This window comes from Lontra canadensis, unplaced genomic scaffold, assembly GCF_010015895.1.
Source record: "Lontra canadensis isolate GAN:19392208 unplaced genomic scaffold, GSC_riverotter_1.0 scaffold21, whole genome shotgun sequence".
NCBI classification, from domain to species: Eukaryota; Metazoa; Chordata; class Mammalia; order Carnivora; family Mustelidae; genus Lontra; species Lontra canadensis.
This window is the reverse complement of record NW_022631015.1, coordinates 18945495-18959647: the sequence shown is the minus strand read 5'-3', so window position 1 is coordinate 18959647 and position 14153 is coordinate 18945495. Positions and strand designations below refer to the sequence as shown.

The following is a 14153-nucleotide window of genomic DNA, read 5'->3' as shown; positions in this document are numbered from 1 at the left end:
TCTAGCAACAGAAGCAAAGAAAGAAAAACTAAGTATATCTACCTGCTCACTGACTCCTATATAATAGTTACAATCTTTATAACTAACATATAAGCAGCTGACTCAAAACAGAAAAACTATCACCCTATAGCAGAATTAAAAATATCCCATATATAGAGTTATAAAAATGTAATATTTTTAGGAAGGGAAAAAAAGGACTTTCAACTTGGACTGCCCTAATAACTTGAAATTAAACAGAAATTACCTTAAAGACATTCAAAGCAAATTTGATAAACTTCAGTCGTTAAGATATAAGGACAGTTTAAATTCACAGATTTTAAAAGCTTACTGATCCAAACAAAATAACCAAGTGTATTAAAACTTTCAACAATTTACTAGCTAAACAAATGTAAGCATATTAAAGCCATAACAACTGCATAACCCTTTCTGGCTAGTTTGTCTTAGAATTTCACTCTACAGACCTAACATAATAAAACAGCATGAATTTATTTGTGCCCAACGCCTTTAGCTGATCCATAAGTACTTGTAAATTTGTTAAGAAAAATGAAGTACCCAAACCAACAAACCACCATCTCAAGAATTCAAAATTCCAGGAAAAGTTTGAATTTGGAAGTAACACAAGATTCTATACCAACCACAGTAGTGGAATCAAAGATCCTGGGTCAGTGGAGCAGGGGCTGGGGCGGGGGGCGGGGGGGCGGGGGGGGGGGGCGGAGATGCTGTTTGTGTCAAATAATGCCCTTGGCCCTATCTTCAAGAAATACACCATCTCACAACCTTTTCTTTCTTAAGCAATTATTTTGCTAAATTTAAAACCATTCAAATAAAAATATAAATCTACATATCTGCTCTCAAGAGTTCAAAAGACTTTCAGAAAGAGACATTATGTATATCACATCCGGCAGTACCAGTTTCTTCCCTGAGCATACTGAATATAATTTCAAAACAAGAGCTTACCTATCACTTGGTGGACTGTTTTCCTCTTGCAAATATTTTTGGGTGTTTCGCTTTCGTGCCTTTGGAACAACGTGCTTTCGTGCAGAATGCCTATCTTGTGGCTTTAAATCTCCCTGTGACACGATATCTTCTATGTCATCCAGTAGTATGTCGCAGGATGCAGAAGGCATCTTCTCTATTATCTAAGAAAGTTATAAACGACAGCAGCACATGAGTCCCTCAGAAATCTGTTTAACCGAGTATCACCTATAAAATATTCCCGCTGATCTCGAGTCTAATAAAGCCTTTACATTTAACCTTAGGTTTACAAAAAACAAAAAAGATAAAGAAACACAAGGAAACAATCAGATAAATCCTACTGATAATGGGATATCCCAAAGTTCAAGTGATCTATCCCCTCAACAGATCAGTATCTCAGAGAAAAAAGTAAGAAAGGGACTATTCATGGTTAAAGAAGACTCAAAAGCCTAACAACTAAAGGTAATTCACGTTCTTGATAATATCATACTTTGTCCAACCAGCTGTAAGACATTTTGGGGACAACTAGGAACATCAGAATATGAAGTGGGTGTTAGGTAATACTACAGTATGGCTGTAAATCATTAGACGTAAAGTACTGTCCTTACATTTAAAAATCTTATTTCTGACACTGTATACATGAGTTTACTTTTTATTTATTATTTTTAGAAAATCTTCTTAGAGATGCTTATTAAGTATTTGGAGGTTATATATCATTATGCCTATAATTTACTTTAAAACAATAAAAATAGATAAGATATATGGAAAACATTTACAAGTCCTAAATCTAAGACATAGGTGTGTTGGTGTTCCTTATCCAATTCTACTTTACTGAAAGTTCAAAATGTTTGAAATTAAGAAAAATGTGGATACAGCTTCCAGGAAGACAGCACAGACATACTTTTCCCTCCCTCCTCCCACTAAATACAACTAAAACTAGGGAGATTATATATAAAATAAACATTAGAAGACTTTGAAAGGCAGAGAGGAAGAGGTAAACTGGCTAGGGACCTGGGAACCCAAGGAACAACACAACGGTGAGTCGCTTGGGGTTTCTTTTGCCTTCTATATCCCAGACTTGAAGCTGAAGAAGCCAGCAGCCCAACAGATGCAGACAATAAAAGCCCCCCCAAAAGACTGTTCTCTTTGCAAAGAACCAGAAAAGGTGTGGCCTAGCGAGACGAAAATTTTCAGACAATAACCATTCTACTCCATAAAACAAAACATAAAAAGTCCCACAAAACACAAAACTGGAGTCCCACCTCTTGACTTCTACTGCTGTAATGAGGTACCCCAAAACACTCCAGCAGGACAGAACCAGAGTAGGGACTCTGGACTTTCAAACCAGCCAACCCACCAGTAAAGAACCTCCAGGCCCTCCCCGCCCACTTAGTGAAAACCAAACTGGTAAACAAGTGTAAAATCAAATTCCTATCAAAATCCCAGCAAGATGTCTCATGGACATAGATAAGACTGTTCCAAAATTCATCCGGGAAGATTAAAAAAAATTAAAATATCTGAAATAATTGTGAAAAAGAAATAGTGGGAGGAACTGGGCTGCCCAATTTTCAGACTCTATTATACAGAAACAGTAATCGAGACTATGTGGCATTGGAGGAAGAACAGAAATACGAATCAAGAGAAGAGAACAGAGACCTGCAAACGACCCACACAAATATGCCCAAGGGATTTTTCATGAAAGTACACAAGCAATTCAATGAAAGAAAGATAAATTTTTCTATTAGTGCTGGAGCAACGGGACGTTTATAGACCAAAATAATGAACCTCAATCTATTTCATAGTTTACACAAAAATTAACTTAAAATGTATCATGAACTTAAATGTAAACACTGTAAGCTTTTGGGAAAAATCGTAAGAGAAAATCTTCTAGACTTAGAGCTAGGTGAAGAATTCTTAGACCTGACACCAAAGTGCAACCATAAAAAGAAAAATTAATAAATCCAGACATCACCAAAATTTTAAACCTTTGCTCTGCAAAAGACCCCTTTGAGAAGGTAAGAAGTCAAGCTACTGAGTGGGAGAGAATGTTTGCAAACCACCTATCTGACAAAGGATGGTATCTAGAATTCAAAACACAATAGTAAAGAGGTCCCTGGCTGCTTCAGCTGGTGGAGCGTGCAATTCTTGATGTCAAGGTTGTGAGTTCAAGCCCCATGTTGAGGGCAGAGATCACTTAAAATTAAAATCTTTAAAGAAAAAAAAAATGTTAAAAAAAATACAATTAGTAAATGGACAAAGAACATAAAGTCATTTCACCTAAGAGGATACAGAGAGGACAAATAAGCACATTTAAAGAGGGCCCACATTACTCATCACCAGAGAAATACAAACCCAAACCACAGTAAGGTATCACTACACGTACCTATCGGAATGGCTACAGGACAAACCAGCGAGACCATTAAAGCCTACAAGGACGGAGAGAAACTGGATCACTCACACACTCCTAGTGGGAACATAAAATGGCACAGCCACTCTGGAAAACAGTTTGGCATTTTCTTAAAAAACTAATCATGTGACGACCACGTAACCCTGCAATTACATTTGAGGGTTTATCCAAGAGAAATAAAGACATGTAAAGCCTCAACTCAAATGGTGACAGCACCAATGTTTCTTTGTAGTAGGCGAAACCTGCAAACACCTAGATGCCCCTCAGTGGGTGGTACAGGCAAACAGGCTCTAGCACCCGCATACCACACAACACCCAGCAACACAACACCTACGACCGGTACCCACAGCACCTGGTTCAGTCTCCAGGGAATGATAATGAGTGGAGCGAGCCATGCCCGAAAGGTTACATACTCATGGTTGTATTTATAGAACATATTTGAGACTGAAGTAACAAAATTACAGAAATAGGGAACACAACAGAGGTTAGCAGGGGTTAAGCAGAGGAGGACAGGGGAGAAATGAATGTAATTATCGAAAGGCAACAGGAGCGATCCTTGGGAGTGATGGAAATGTTCTCCATCCTGACTCTGTCAATGTCAGTGCCCCTGCAGTGATACTATATTACAGTTTCGCAAGATGTTACCACTGGGGAAAACTGGATAAACCTTATAGCATCTCCACATAATTTTTATTACTGAAAGTGAATCTATAATTATGTGAAAATAAAATAATTAAGAAAAAAGTTATCTGGAAAGAAAAAGGAATATACGCTGAGTGCACTGACTGAATACTACTACTACACTTATGAAGAAGTGCTTCACGGGGTCATTCATTAAGCATCTGCACCTCCATGAGTTTGGTGGTGTTACTGTTCTCACTTTAAAGAGCCACCTGAAACACAAAGAGCTAACTTACCCAAGGAGCCCAAGCCCATTTGCTACTTCATGTAGCCTCGAATGCCTACGTGATGTAGGTATACCGAACGACCACTAGTCCGCATCCGGGTTGCCCAAACCAGTGTTGAGGATCCTAATACTCCCTGTCGGGCTCAAGCCTCTCAGACAAATCTTCCCTCTCTTCTCTTGCCTCATCCTCCCATGAACAACTTTCAATTAAATGAGCAGTTTCCCACCAGGATCATTTTGTGCTCTTTACTGTAACAGACTCTATACAACTGTAACAAATTATGCCCAGTAAATCAGACAAACCTGTGTTCAAAGATAGTTCTACACTGGTAGTAACAGCAAAAGATTAAAAATAATCTACTAAAGATTGGTTAAAATGTGGTTAACATGTATACCGCATTGTCCTGGTGGGCCTGCCTATCACTCCTCCTTCCCTAGACACAGGAATGCGGCCAAGGACTCAAGCCTTTAAAGTGACCCATCTCCCGACCACAATAAGTGGTTCAGGGATGGACGTGACAAGCCCGATCACTGGAAACCATCAAGAATACTTCTGTGCCACGGGCACCTGGGTGGCTCAGTGGGTTAAAGCCTCTGCCTTCGGCTCAGGTCATGATCCCAGGATCCTGGGATTGAGCCCCGCATCAGACTCTGCTCAGCGGGGAGACTGCTTCCTCCTCTCTCTCTACCTGCCTCTCTGCCTACTTGTGATTTCTGTCAAATAAATAAAAATCTAAAAAAAGAAAAAAAAAGAATACTTCTATGCCAGAGCTAACAGGAGAGACGGCTTCCCTTTCACTGAAGTGGCTAAGTAGGGAAGATGTCAGACTGAGGATGCTGGGGGCCATGTTGCCCGCCATAGGGCAGAAACTGCCTAGGGAACGAAGCGTAATGGGGGCTGGAGAGAGAACACTGACAGTATTTAAACACCTGGATCAAAAGCCTGTTCTGCCCAGTTATGTGAGCCAGTAAATTCCCTCTGCGGCTTAAATTAGTTTAAATTGGGTTTTCTGCTCTTGCAAAGAAGAACCCTGGCCAACTCAGCAAATTAGGGAAGGAGAAATAAACTAGGTTAGTCTTTCTGAAATTGGTTCTATTTATTTCAAATACGAACGATCAGTGGGAAAAAATGGTTCTGTGGTCAAATAAATTTGGGAAACTCTGCCTCCTTACAGACCCCCAGTATTCATTAGTAGACCAAAGACTGTGAAAAGCTGCAGTAAAGAGCCTAAAACTCATTTATCTTAGGAGTTTTCCGAAAATTAATTTCTCACAGATCTCCTCTTAATGAGGCTAAAGATGGTACCAAAAACAGAAGGCCTGAATGAAGCAGACCCTCAGATCCCTTCCCACATTCTGCACAGATGGAGGACTTCCTTCTTTTACAGGGAAATGCTTCTCTGCCCATGTACTCTGCCTGCCAATATGTTCCTGTAAGTCAACGGTCCACCGCCCCCCAACCAAGAACAATCCTTCCACTCTGACTTACTCAAGCACAGCCTCCCAGCAATCACTCCTCTTCCTGCAACATCACTACCTCCGTACCGAATCATTACTATCTACATATAAACATGATGTTATTCCGCCCGCTGAACAAACACGATGTTATTTCTCCTACTGTATCTGGACTCTGCTTGCTCCCCGTACTACCTCAATCATATCCCTCTGCCTCAAAGAAAAACTCCTTGTCCATTTGCAACAATGTGGATGGAGCTAGAGCCTATGATACTGAGGGAAATAAGTCAGTCTGAGAAAGATGAATACCATATGATTTCACTCATATGTGGGATTTAAGAAAAAAAACAAACAAACAAACAAGCAAAGGATTTAAAAAAGAGATAAGAAGACAAACCAAGAAACAGATTCTTAACTCTAGAGAACACACTGATGGTTTCCAGAGGGGAGGGGAGAGTAGGTGATGGGGATTAGGGAGGGCACTTGTGATGAGCTCCAGTGATGTGCAGAAGTGTTGAATCACTCTACGGTACCCCTGCAACTAGTATTACACTGTATGTTAACTCAATGGAATTTAAAGATTTATTTATTTATTTGAGAGAAAGAGACTGAGAGAGAGAGAGGGCGTGCATGAGAAGGGAGAGGGTCAGAGTGAGAAGTAGACTCTCCGCTGAGCAGGGAGCCCGATGCGGGACTCGATCCAGGGACTCCAGGATCATGACCCGAGCCAAAGGCAGCCGCCTAACCAACTGAGCCACCCAGGCGCCCTAACTCAATGGAATTTAAATAAAAACTTAAAAAAAAAAAAAGAAGAAGAAGAAAAACTCCTGTGAGTTCCAACTCAAGATGGTGCTGTAGAAAGACTCTAAGCTCACCTCCTCCGCAGAACACACCAAATTACACCTATTAATAGAACTCCTCCTCCTAGGAACAGAGAGCGAGTGAGCAAGTGTGGAACCACCACAGACGGCACGGCAGGAGAAGAGCAAGAGAGACAAAGACACAGCAACAGAGGGAACCCCCACCTCCAACACTGTGAACTGCAGTGGGAAGGAAGGGACAGTACTAAAGGACGAGGAACAGATCCCTCTGTCCTTGGACACAGGAAAAATAAAAAAATAAAAACATGGTTTAAAAGGGCAACTAGCAAGAGCACCGGGGCGGCTCAGTCAGTTAAGCATCTGTCTTTGGCTCAGGTCATGATCCCGGGATCCTGGGATCAAGTCCCGCATCAGGCTCCACAGGGAGCCTGCTTCTCCCCCTCCTGCCTCTGCCCCTCTCCCGCTCCTGCTCCACCACTCTCGCTTGCTCTCAAATCAATAAAATCTTTAAAAAAAAAATTTTTAAAAAGAGCAACTAGCATGAAAAAGCAACAACCCTAAAACTCTGCCAAGCAGCAGAGGAGCTACAGGAAAACCTCTCCAGGTCAGAGGAGGTGGGGGACTACAGTTGATGCTCCCACCCCACCTTAAAAGCCAAGACCAGAACAGGGTCCCGACTCCATGATGGACAGATCCAAGCCTCCCAGTGAGACTGCGACTTCAGCAAGCCCAGGGTCCATAAGCTCACATCAGCCCTAGATGTACCGGGACACACACAAAAAAAGCCTGGGTTTAAAAAGGCCAAGGAACTACAGGAATTCTCTCTCCCTCCTCACCTCAAAAGACAAACTGAAGAAGGGTCTGGCTGCCCCTAAGAGATAGATTCCAACACCATAACTGGAGGGTCCCAAAGCTGTAACTGGCAGGTCCAGTCGTCACAGGGAGCTTGTGACCTCAGCAAGCCCAGGGTCCACAAGCCCAAACCAGCATCCTGTGGTGCTGAGGCAAAGCAAATAGGCTGCAGTTTTGTGTTTTGTGTGTGTGTGTCTGTTTTAATTTTTACTGTTTATCTTTGTAAAATTTGACTTATCTAGCTTATATTTTTTTCTTTTTGGTTTTGTTCTTTTTTTCCTTCTCTTTTTTCATCTTTTTTTCTTTTTTTTTCTTTTCTTTTATTAATTTCTTTTCCTTTAAAATGTTTGTTCTTTATCCTTTCTGTAAAAAGCCACAGTTTAAAAGAGTAACTAAGCACATATAGCCACAGCTCCAGCCAGTCAGCAAAAGTCTGCAAGAATACACGGTCTGCATAGGGGTCATCTTTCTTTCAACTTTTGGAGAAGGAACCCTTTTGCCTAATTCATAGAAACAAACACAAAGGTCAAGAAAAATGGGGAGATAGAGGAATATGCTCCAAAAGAAAAAAAAAAAAAAGGAAAAAAACTCAGTAAAAGAATTAAATGCAACTGACTTAAGCAAAATGCTTAATAAAGAATTTAATGTAATGATCATAAAGATACAAAGTGGGCTCAAAAAAAGAATAGAGGAACTCAGTGAAACCTTCCATATAAAGATAGAAAATACTAAAAGAACCAATCCAAGCTGAAAAATACAATAACTGAAATAAAAAAACACACTGATGGAATCAACAGTAGGTTAGAGGATCTGAAGAACATATCAGCAATCTGGAAGACAGGATAATGAAGAGCACACGAGCTGAACAGCAATGAGAAAAGAGTTCTTATAAAAGGAGAAAATATTAAGAGATCCCTTGGATAACATGAAGTGAACAAACATTCACATTAGAGGGGTCCCAGAAGAAAAAGAGAGAAAGGTACAGAAAACTTGTTTGAATAACTGAAAACTTCCCTAACTTAAGGAGGGAAATAGACATCCAAGTCCAAAGAGCAGAGAGTTCCAAAAAAAAAAAAAAGAACCCAAGGAGGTTCATACCACAGCACATAATAATTAAAATGTCAAAGGTTGAAGATAAAGGGATAATCCTAAAAGCAGCAAGAGAGAAACAAAAAGTCACCTAAAAGGGAATCAAGGTAAGGCTATCAGCTGATTGTTCAACAGAAATTTTGCAGTCCAGAAGAGGAAGGCATGATATACTCAAAGTGCTGAAGGAAAAAGCCCACAACCAAGGATATTCTACCAGGCAAGATTATCATTCAGATTTAAAGGAAGATAAAGAGTTTCCCACACAAACAACAGATAAAGGAGTTTATCACCACTAAACCAGCCTTAAGAAAAATGTTAAAGGAACTTCTTTAAGTGGAAAAGAAATAGACATAATTAGACATAGGAAAAAGTTGTTAAAATATGACAACATATATACAAATGTGGAGCAGGGAGTAAAAAGAGAAGAGGAAAAAGAGAAAGGAAAAAGATTTTTTTTTTCTGTCCTTTTCAGACTGTGTTTGAACTTAAATGACCATCAAATTAATATGAACTGCTCTTTACTTAGTATGTTATTTATGAACCTCATGGTAACCACAAACCCATGAGAGATACACAAAAAACAAAGAGAAAGAAAGCCGAACAAAACGCTATAGATCTATACCAATCTCAAAGAAAGAGAGCAAGAGAAGAAAGGAAGGAAAAACTACAAAAACAACCAGAAAAAAAAATTTTTTAAATGGCAATGAGTACACACCTATCAATAACCACTTTAAATGTAAATGACCTAAATGCTCCAAACAAAAGACACAAAGAATGTTATTTTTTATTTATTTTTTTTTTTAAAGACCCATCTGGGGTGCCTGGGTAGCTCAGTCAATTGAGCGTCCAACTCTTGGTTTCAGCACAGGTCATGATCTCAAGGTCATAGAACGGGACCCCATGTCAGGCTCCATGCTCGGTGCAGAGTCCACTTGTCCTTCTCCCTCTGCACCTCCCCCTCAAATAAATAAATAAAATCTTAAAAAAAAAAAAAAAGACTCTTCTATATGTCACCTATAAGAGACTCACCTCAGATCTAAAGACATAAACAGACTGAAAGCAAAAGGATGGAAAACATCTGCCAAGCATATGGAAGCCAAAAAAATAAATAAATAAAGCTGGGGTAGCAATACTTCAACAACATAAAGTCTGTAATAATAGACAAAGGGCATTATATAATAATAAAGGGATCAATCCAAAAAGAGGATATAACAATTGCAAGGATCTATGTACCCAACACAGCAGCACCTGAATAGATAAAGCAAATACTAATAGACATAGAGAGAGAAATTAATGGTAGGTAATACAATAACAGTAGGAGATTTTAACACCCCACTTACAGCAATGCATAGATCAGCCGCAGAAAATCAAGAAGGAAACAATGTATCTGAATGACACAATGGACAAGATGGACGTAACAGATATCCATCCAAGATCACAGAATACACTTTCTCTCCAAGTGCACATGAAACATTCTCCAGAATAGATGACATATTTGGCCCAAAATCAAGCCTCAATAAATTTAAGAATACTGAAATGATACCACGCATCTTTCACTACAATGGTACAAAACTAGAAATAAATCACAAGGGGAAAAAAACTGGAAAAAACATAAACACAGGGAGACTAAACAACATGATACTAGACAACCAATGGGCCAAAGGAGTCATCAAAGAAGAAATTTAGGGCACCGGGTGGCTCAGTCAGCTAAGCATCGGCCTTTTGCTCAGGTCATGATCTCAGGGTCCTGGGATCAAGCCCCATCTTGGGCTCCCTGCTCAGTGGGAGTACTTCTCCCTCTCTGCTTGTGTACTCACTCTAAGAAATAAATAAAATCTTTAAAAAAAATTTTAAAAATACATGAAGACCAATGAAAACGAAAAGACAATTCAAAATCTAGGAGACACAGCAAAAACAGTTCTAAAAGGGAAGTATGTATCAATACAGGCCTACTTCAAGAAACAAGAAAAAAATTTCAATCTAACTTTATACCTGAAGGAACTAAAAAAAGAAGAGCAAAGCCCAAAATGAGTAAAAGAAAGGATATAATAAAGCTCAGAACAGAAATAAATGCTGCAGAGACTAAAATAACAATAGGGGAAAAAAAAATCAATAAAACCAAGAGTTGGTTCTTTGAAAAAATAAAAGTGAAAAACCTTTATGGAAACTCACTGAGAAAAAAGGCAAAAGGACCCAAATAAATAAACAAGAGAGAAGTAACAACTGATACCACAGAAATTCAAAGGGTTTTAAGAGTATACTATGAAAAACAGTATGCCAACAAAATGAACAACCAGAAAGAAATAGATATATTCCTAGAAACACACATAATCTCCTAAAACTGAACCAAGAAGAAATAGATAACCTGAATAGACCACCTACAAGTAATGAAACTAAGTCAGTAATCAAAAAACTACCAAGAAATAAAAGTACAAGACCAGTTGGGCTCATGAGTGAATTCTATCAGACACTTAACACATAAATAATTAATACCTATTCTCCTCCAACTATTCCAAAAAATAGAAGAGGAAGGAAAGCTTCCAAATACATTCTAAGAGGCCAGCATTACTCTGATATGAAAACCAGAGACACCACAAAAAAAGAACTACAGGTCAATATCCCTGATGAACATAGATGCAAAATTCTCAACAAAATATTAGCAAACCCCATAAAACGATACATTAAAAAGATCATTCACCTTGATCAGATGGGATTTATTCCTAGGATGCGAGGATGATTCAATACTCCTTTATCAATCCACATCATGAACCACATCAACACGACAAAGGATAAAATTCATATACTACCTCAATAGATATAATATAAAAAAGTATATGACAAAATTCAACATCCATTCATGATAAAAACTCTCAACAAAATGGAATTTAGAGGGAACATACCAAAACATAATAAAGGCCATATATGAAAAACCCACAGCCAACATCATCCTCAATGGTGAAAACTTTCCCTCTAATTTAGGGTCAGGAACAAGACAAGGGTGTCCACTCTCGCCACTTTTATTCAACACAGTGCTGGAAGTCCTAGCCACAGCTCAGACGAGAGAACATAAGTGACATCCATACTGGTAAAGAAGTTAAGCTGTCATTATTCACAGATGACACGATCCAGTTTTGGAAGACTCTTATGTTTCTAGATTCATCCCCTAAGACAAGAGAAACAAAAGCAAAAACAAAGTACTGGAACTAAATCAAATAAAAAGCTTTTGTACAGCAAAGGAAACCATCGACGAAACAAAAAGGCAACCTATTGAATGGGGAAGATATTTACAAGTGATATATCCAAAAAGGGGTAATATATACAAAATACGTAAAAAGCACATACAACTCAACACCAAAAAAAAAAAAAAGAAAGAAAGAAAAAGCCTATTAAAAAATGGGCAGAGGACCTGGATAGATATTCTTCCTAAGACAAACAGATGGCCAACAGACACATGAAACAATGCTCAATATCATTAATTATAGGGAAATGCAAATTGAAACCACAATGAGCTATCACCTCGCACCTGCTAGAATGTCTAAAACCAAGAAGGCAAAAATGAACAAATGCTGGAGAGGAAGAGAAAGGAACTCTGTGCACTGCTGGTAGGGAATGTAAATTAGTACAGCCACCATGGAAAACAGCATGGAGGTTCCTCAAAAAATTAAGAACAGAAACACCAAAAGATCTAGTATGTCCACGAACTGGGCATTTACACAGGGAAAAGGAAAACACTAACTCAAAGATACATGCACCCCTGTGTTTACCGCAGCATTATTTACAACACCCAAGACATCGAATCTTGCATGGATTATTGCCAGTTAGTCTCCCTATGTCAACCCTTAATTCCCAAAGGACATTTTCAGCACCAGGAGCCAGGGGTTCCTTTAAATCCTAACTTCATCTCAAGCTTCAGACTGCCAATGGTATTCCCTCTCAGTTAAAAACCAAAATCGCGGGGCGCCTGGGTGGGTCAGTGGGTTAAGCCTCTGCCTTCGGCTCAGGTCATGATCCCAGGGTCCTGGGATCGAGCCCCGAATCGGGCTCTCTGCTCAGCGGGGAGCCTGCTTCCTCCTCTCTCTCTGCCTGCCTCTCTGCCTACTTGTGATCTCTGTCTGTCAAATAAATAAATAAAATCTTTAAAAAAAAAAAAAAACCAAATCGCTGCAAAGATCTGCAAGGACATGTATGATCAGCCTCTTGTCACCTCTCTGACCCTCTTTCCTACCATCCCCCTTCTCCTTCCGTTCAACACACGAGCTTCCTCATACCCACCAGTACACACTCATCCCACGGTCTTAGCCTTGTCTGGGATGCCTTCTGGACTTTGTTCAAACGTCACCACTGAAACCATTATGAGCAACTCCCACCTCACCGTGCACGCATGCGCACTCTCTCTCACTCTCTCTCTCACACACACACACACACACACACACTTGCTCTCCCCCTTCCCTGACTTGTCTCCTTACCACAGCAACTTCATTACCCACTCAGAGGTTCTCATTAATTTTTAATCTTTTTCTACCAGAACATGTACTCCACGAAGGTAAAGGTTGTTTTACTGAGAGAGAGAAAGATACAAGCGCGCATGGGAACAGGGAAGGGCAGAGGGAGAGAGAATCCCAAGCAGGCTCTACACTCAGCAGAGCTGGCCACAGGGCCCGATCACATGACCTGAGACCATGACCTGAGCCGACATCGGGAGCTGGACATTTAAGCAACTGAGCCGCCCAGGTGCCCCAAAGGTAAAAGTTTTTGTGTGCTCTGTTCACTGCTTTATCCCAGCAGTGCCTAACACTGCAGCTAGCACATCACAGGTTCTCAATAATTTTTTTTTTTTTTACTGTAGTTGACCAAGTCTAACAAGATAGGGCCCCTGGCTACTCCCTCTGTCCCAACTATACTAAACCTTTTACATATTCGCTAAGGATGCCAAACCGATTTCTGACTCGGAGGTCTTCACGCCTGTTTTTTACTGACTGGAAATATCATGCCCCAAATATTTGTATGGCTCGCTGGCCACTTCTCTCTTCAAATGACACCTCCTCAGAGAGGCCTCTCCTAACCACCGCATCCAAAGTAACCACACAGGGACGCCTGGGTGGCTCGGTCAGTTAAGCGCCTGCCTTTGGTTCAGGTCATGATCCCAGAGTCCTGGGATCGAGCCCTGCATCAGGCTCCCTGCTTAGCAGGGAGTCTGTTTCTCCCTCTCCCTCTGACTGCTGCTCCCCTTGCGTGTATACGTGCGCTCTCACTCTCGCTCTCTCTCTCTCCCTCAGTCTCAGGCAAATGAAATAAAATAACCACAAAGAGACCAAGCACCCACACACACTCACAATGATCTCTACGCCGACACCATAACTGCAGAACATAATTCCATCTTTCTCACTGCAGTGTAAGCTCCATAAGGAAAAAAGGCATTACCTCTTTCTCACCACAGCATCTAGGACACCTGTAACAATGCCTCGCCCAGAGCAGGCACATGGTATTTGTCGACAGAGTGAATGAATTAATAAAATGCTTAAGGTAAATTTAGCTAGTCTCTCTATAACATAGGAGGAAATTCTGACACTGGATGTGAAGTTGAAGCAAATATCTAATAACCCTCAAAGTTTCTTCTATCGCTATTAGTCCATGAAATAAATAAGGT

At 40.2% G+C, this 14153-nt stretch overlaps 1 protein-coding gene across 4 annotated transcripts in view; it reads right to left on the bottom strand.

Moving 5' to 3' along the window:
* The window catches only part of CDKAL1 (CDK5 regulatory subunit associated protein 1 like 1), a 628275-nt gene that overhangs the window by 610515 nt on the left and 3607 nt on the right, over positions 1–14153 (bottom strand). For all 4 annotated transcript variants that reach the window (XM_032861632.1, XM_032861630.1, XM_032861633.1 and 1 more), the window contains one exon: positions 958–1139. In XM_032861632.1, coding sequence (XP_032717523.1) covers positions 958–1127 — 170 coding nt within the window. In that variant the 5' untranslated portion in view covers positions 1128–1139. The remainder of the gene's footprint in view (positions 1–957; positions 1140–14153) is intronic.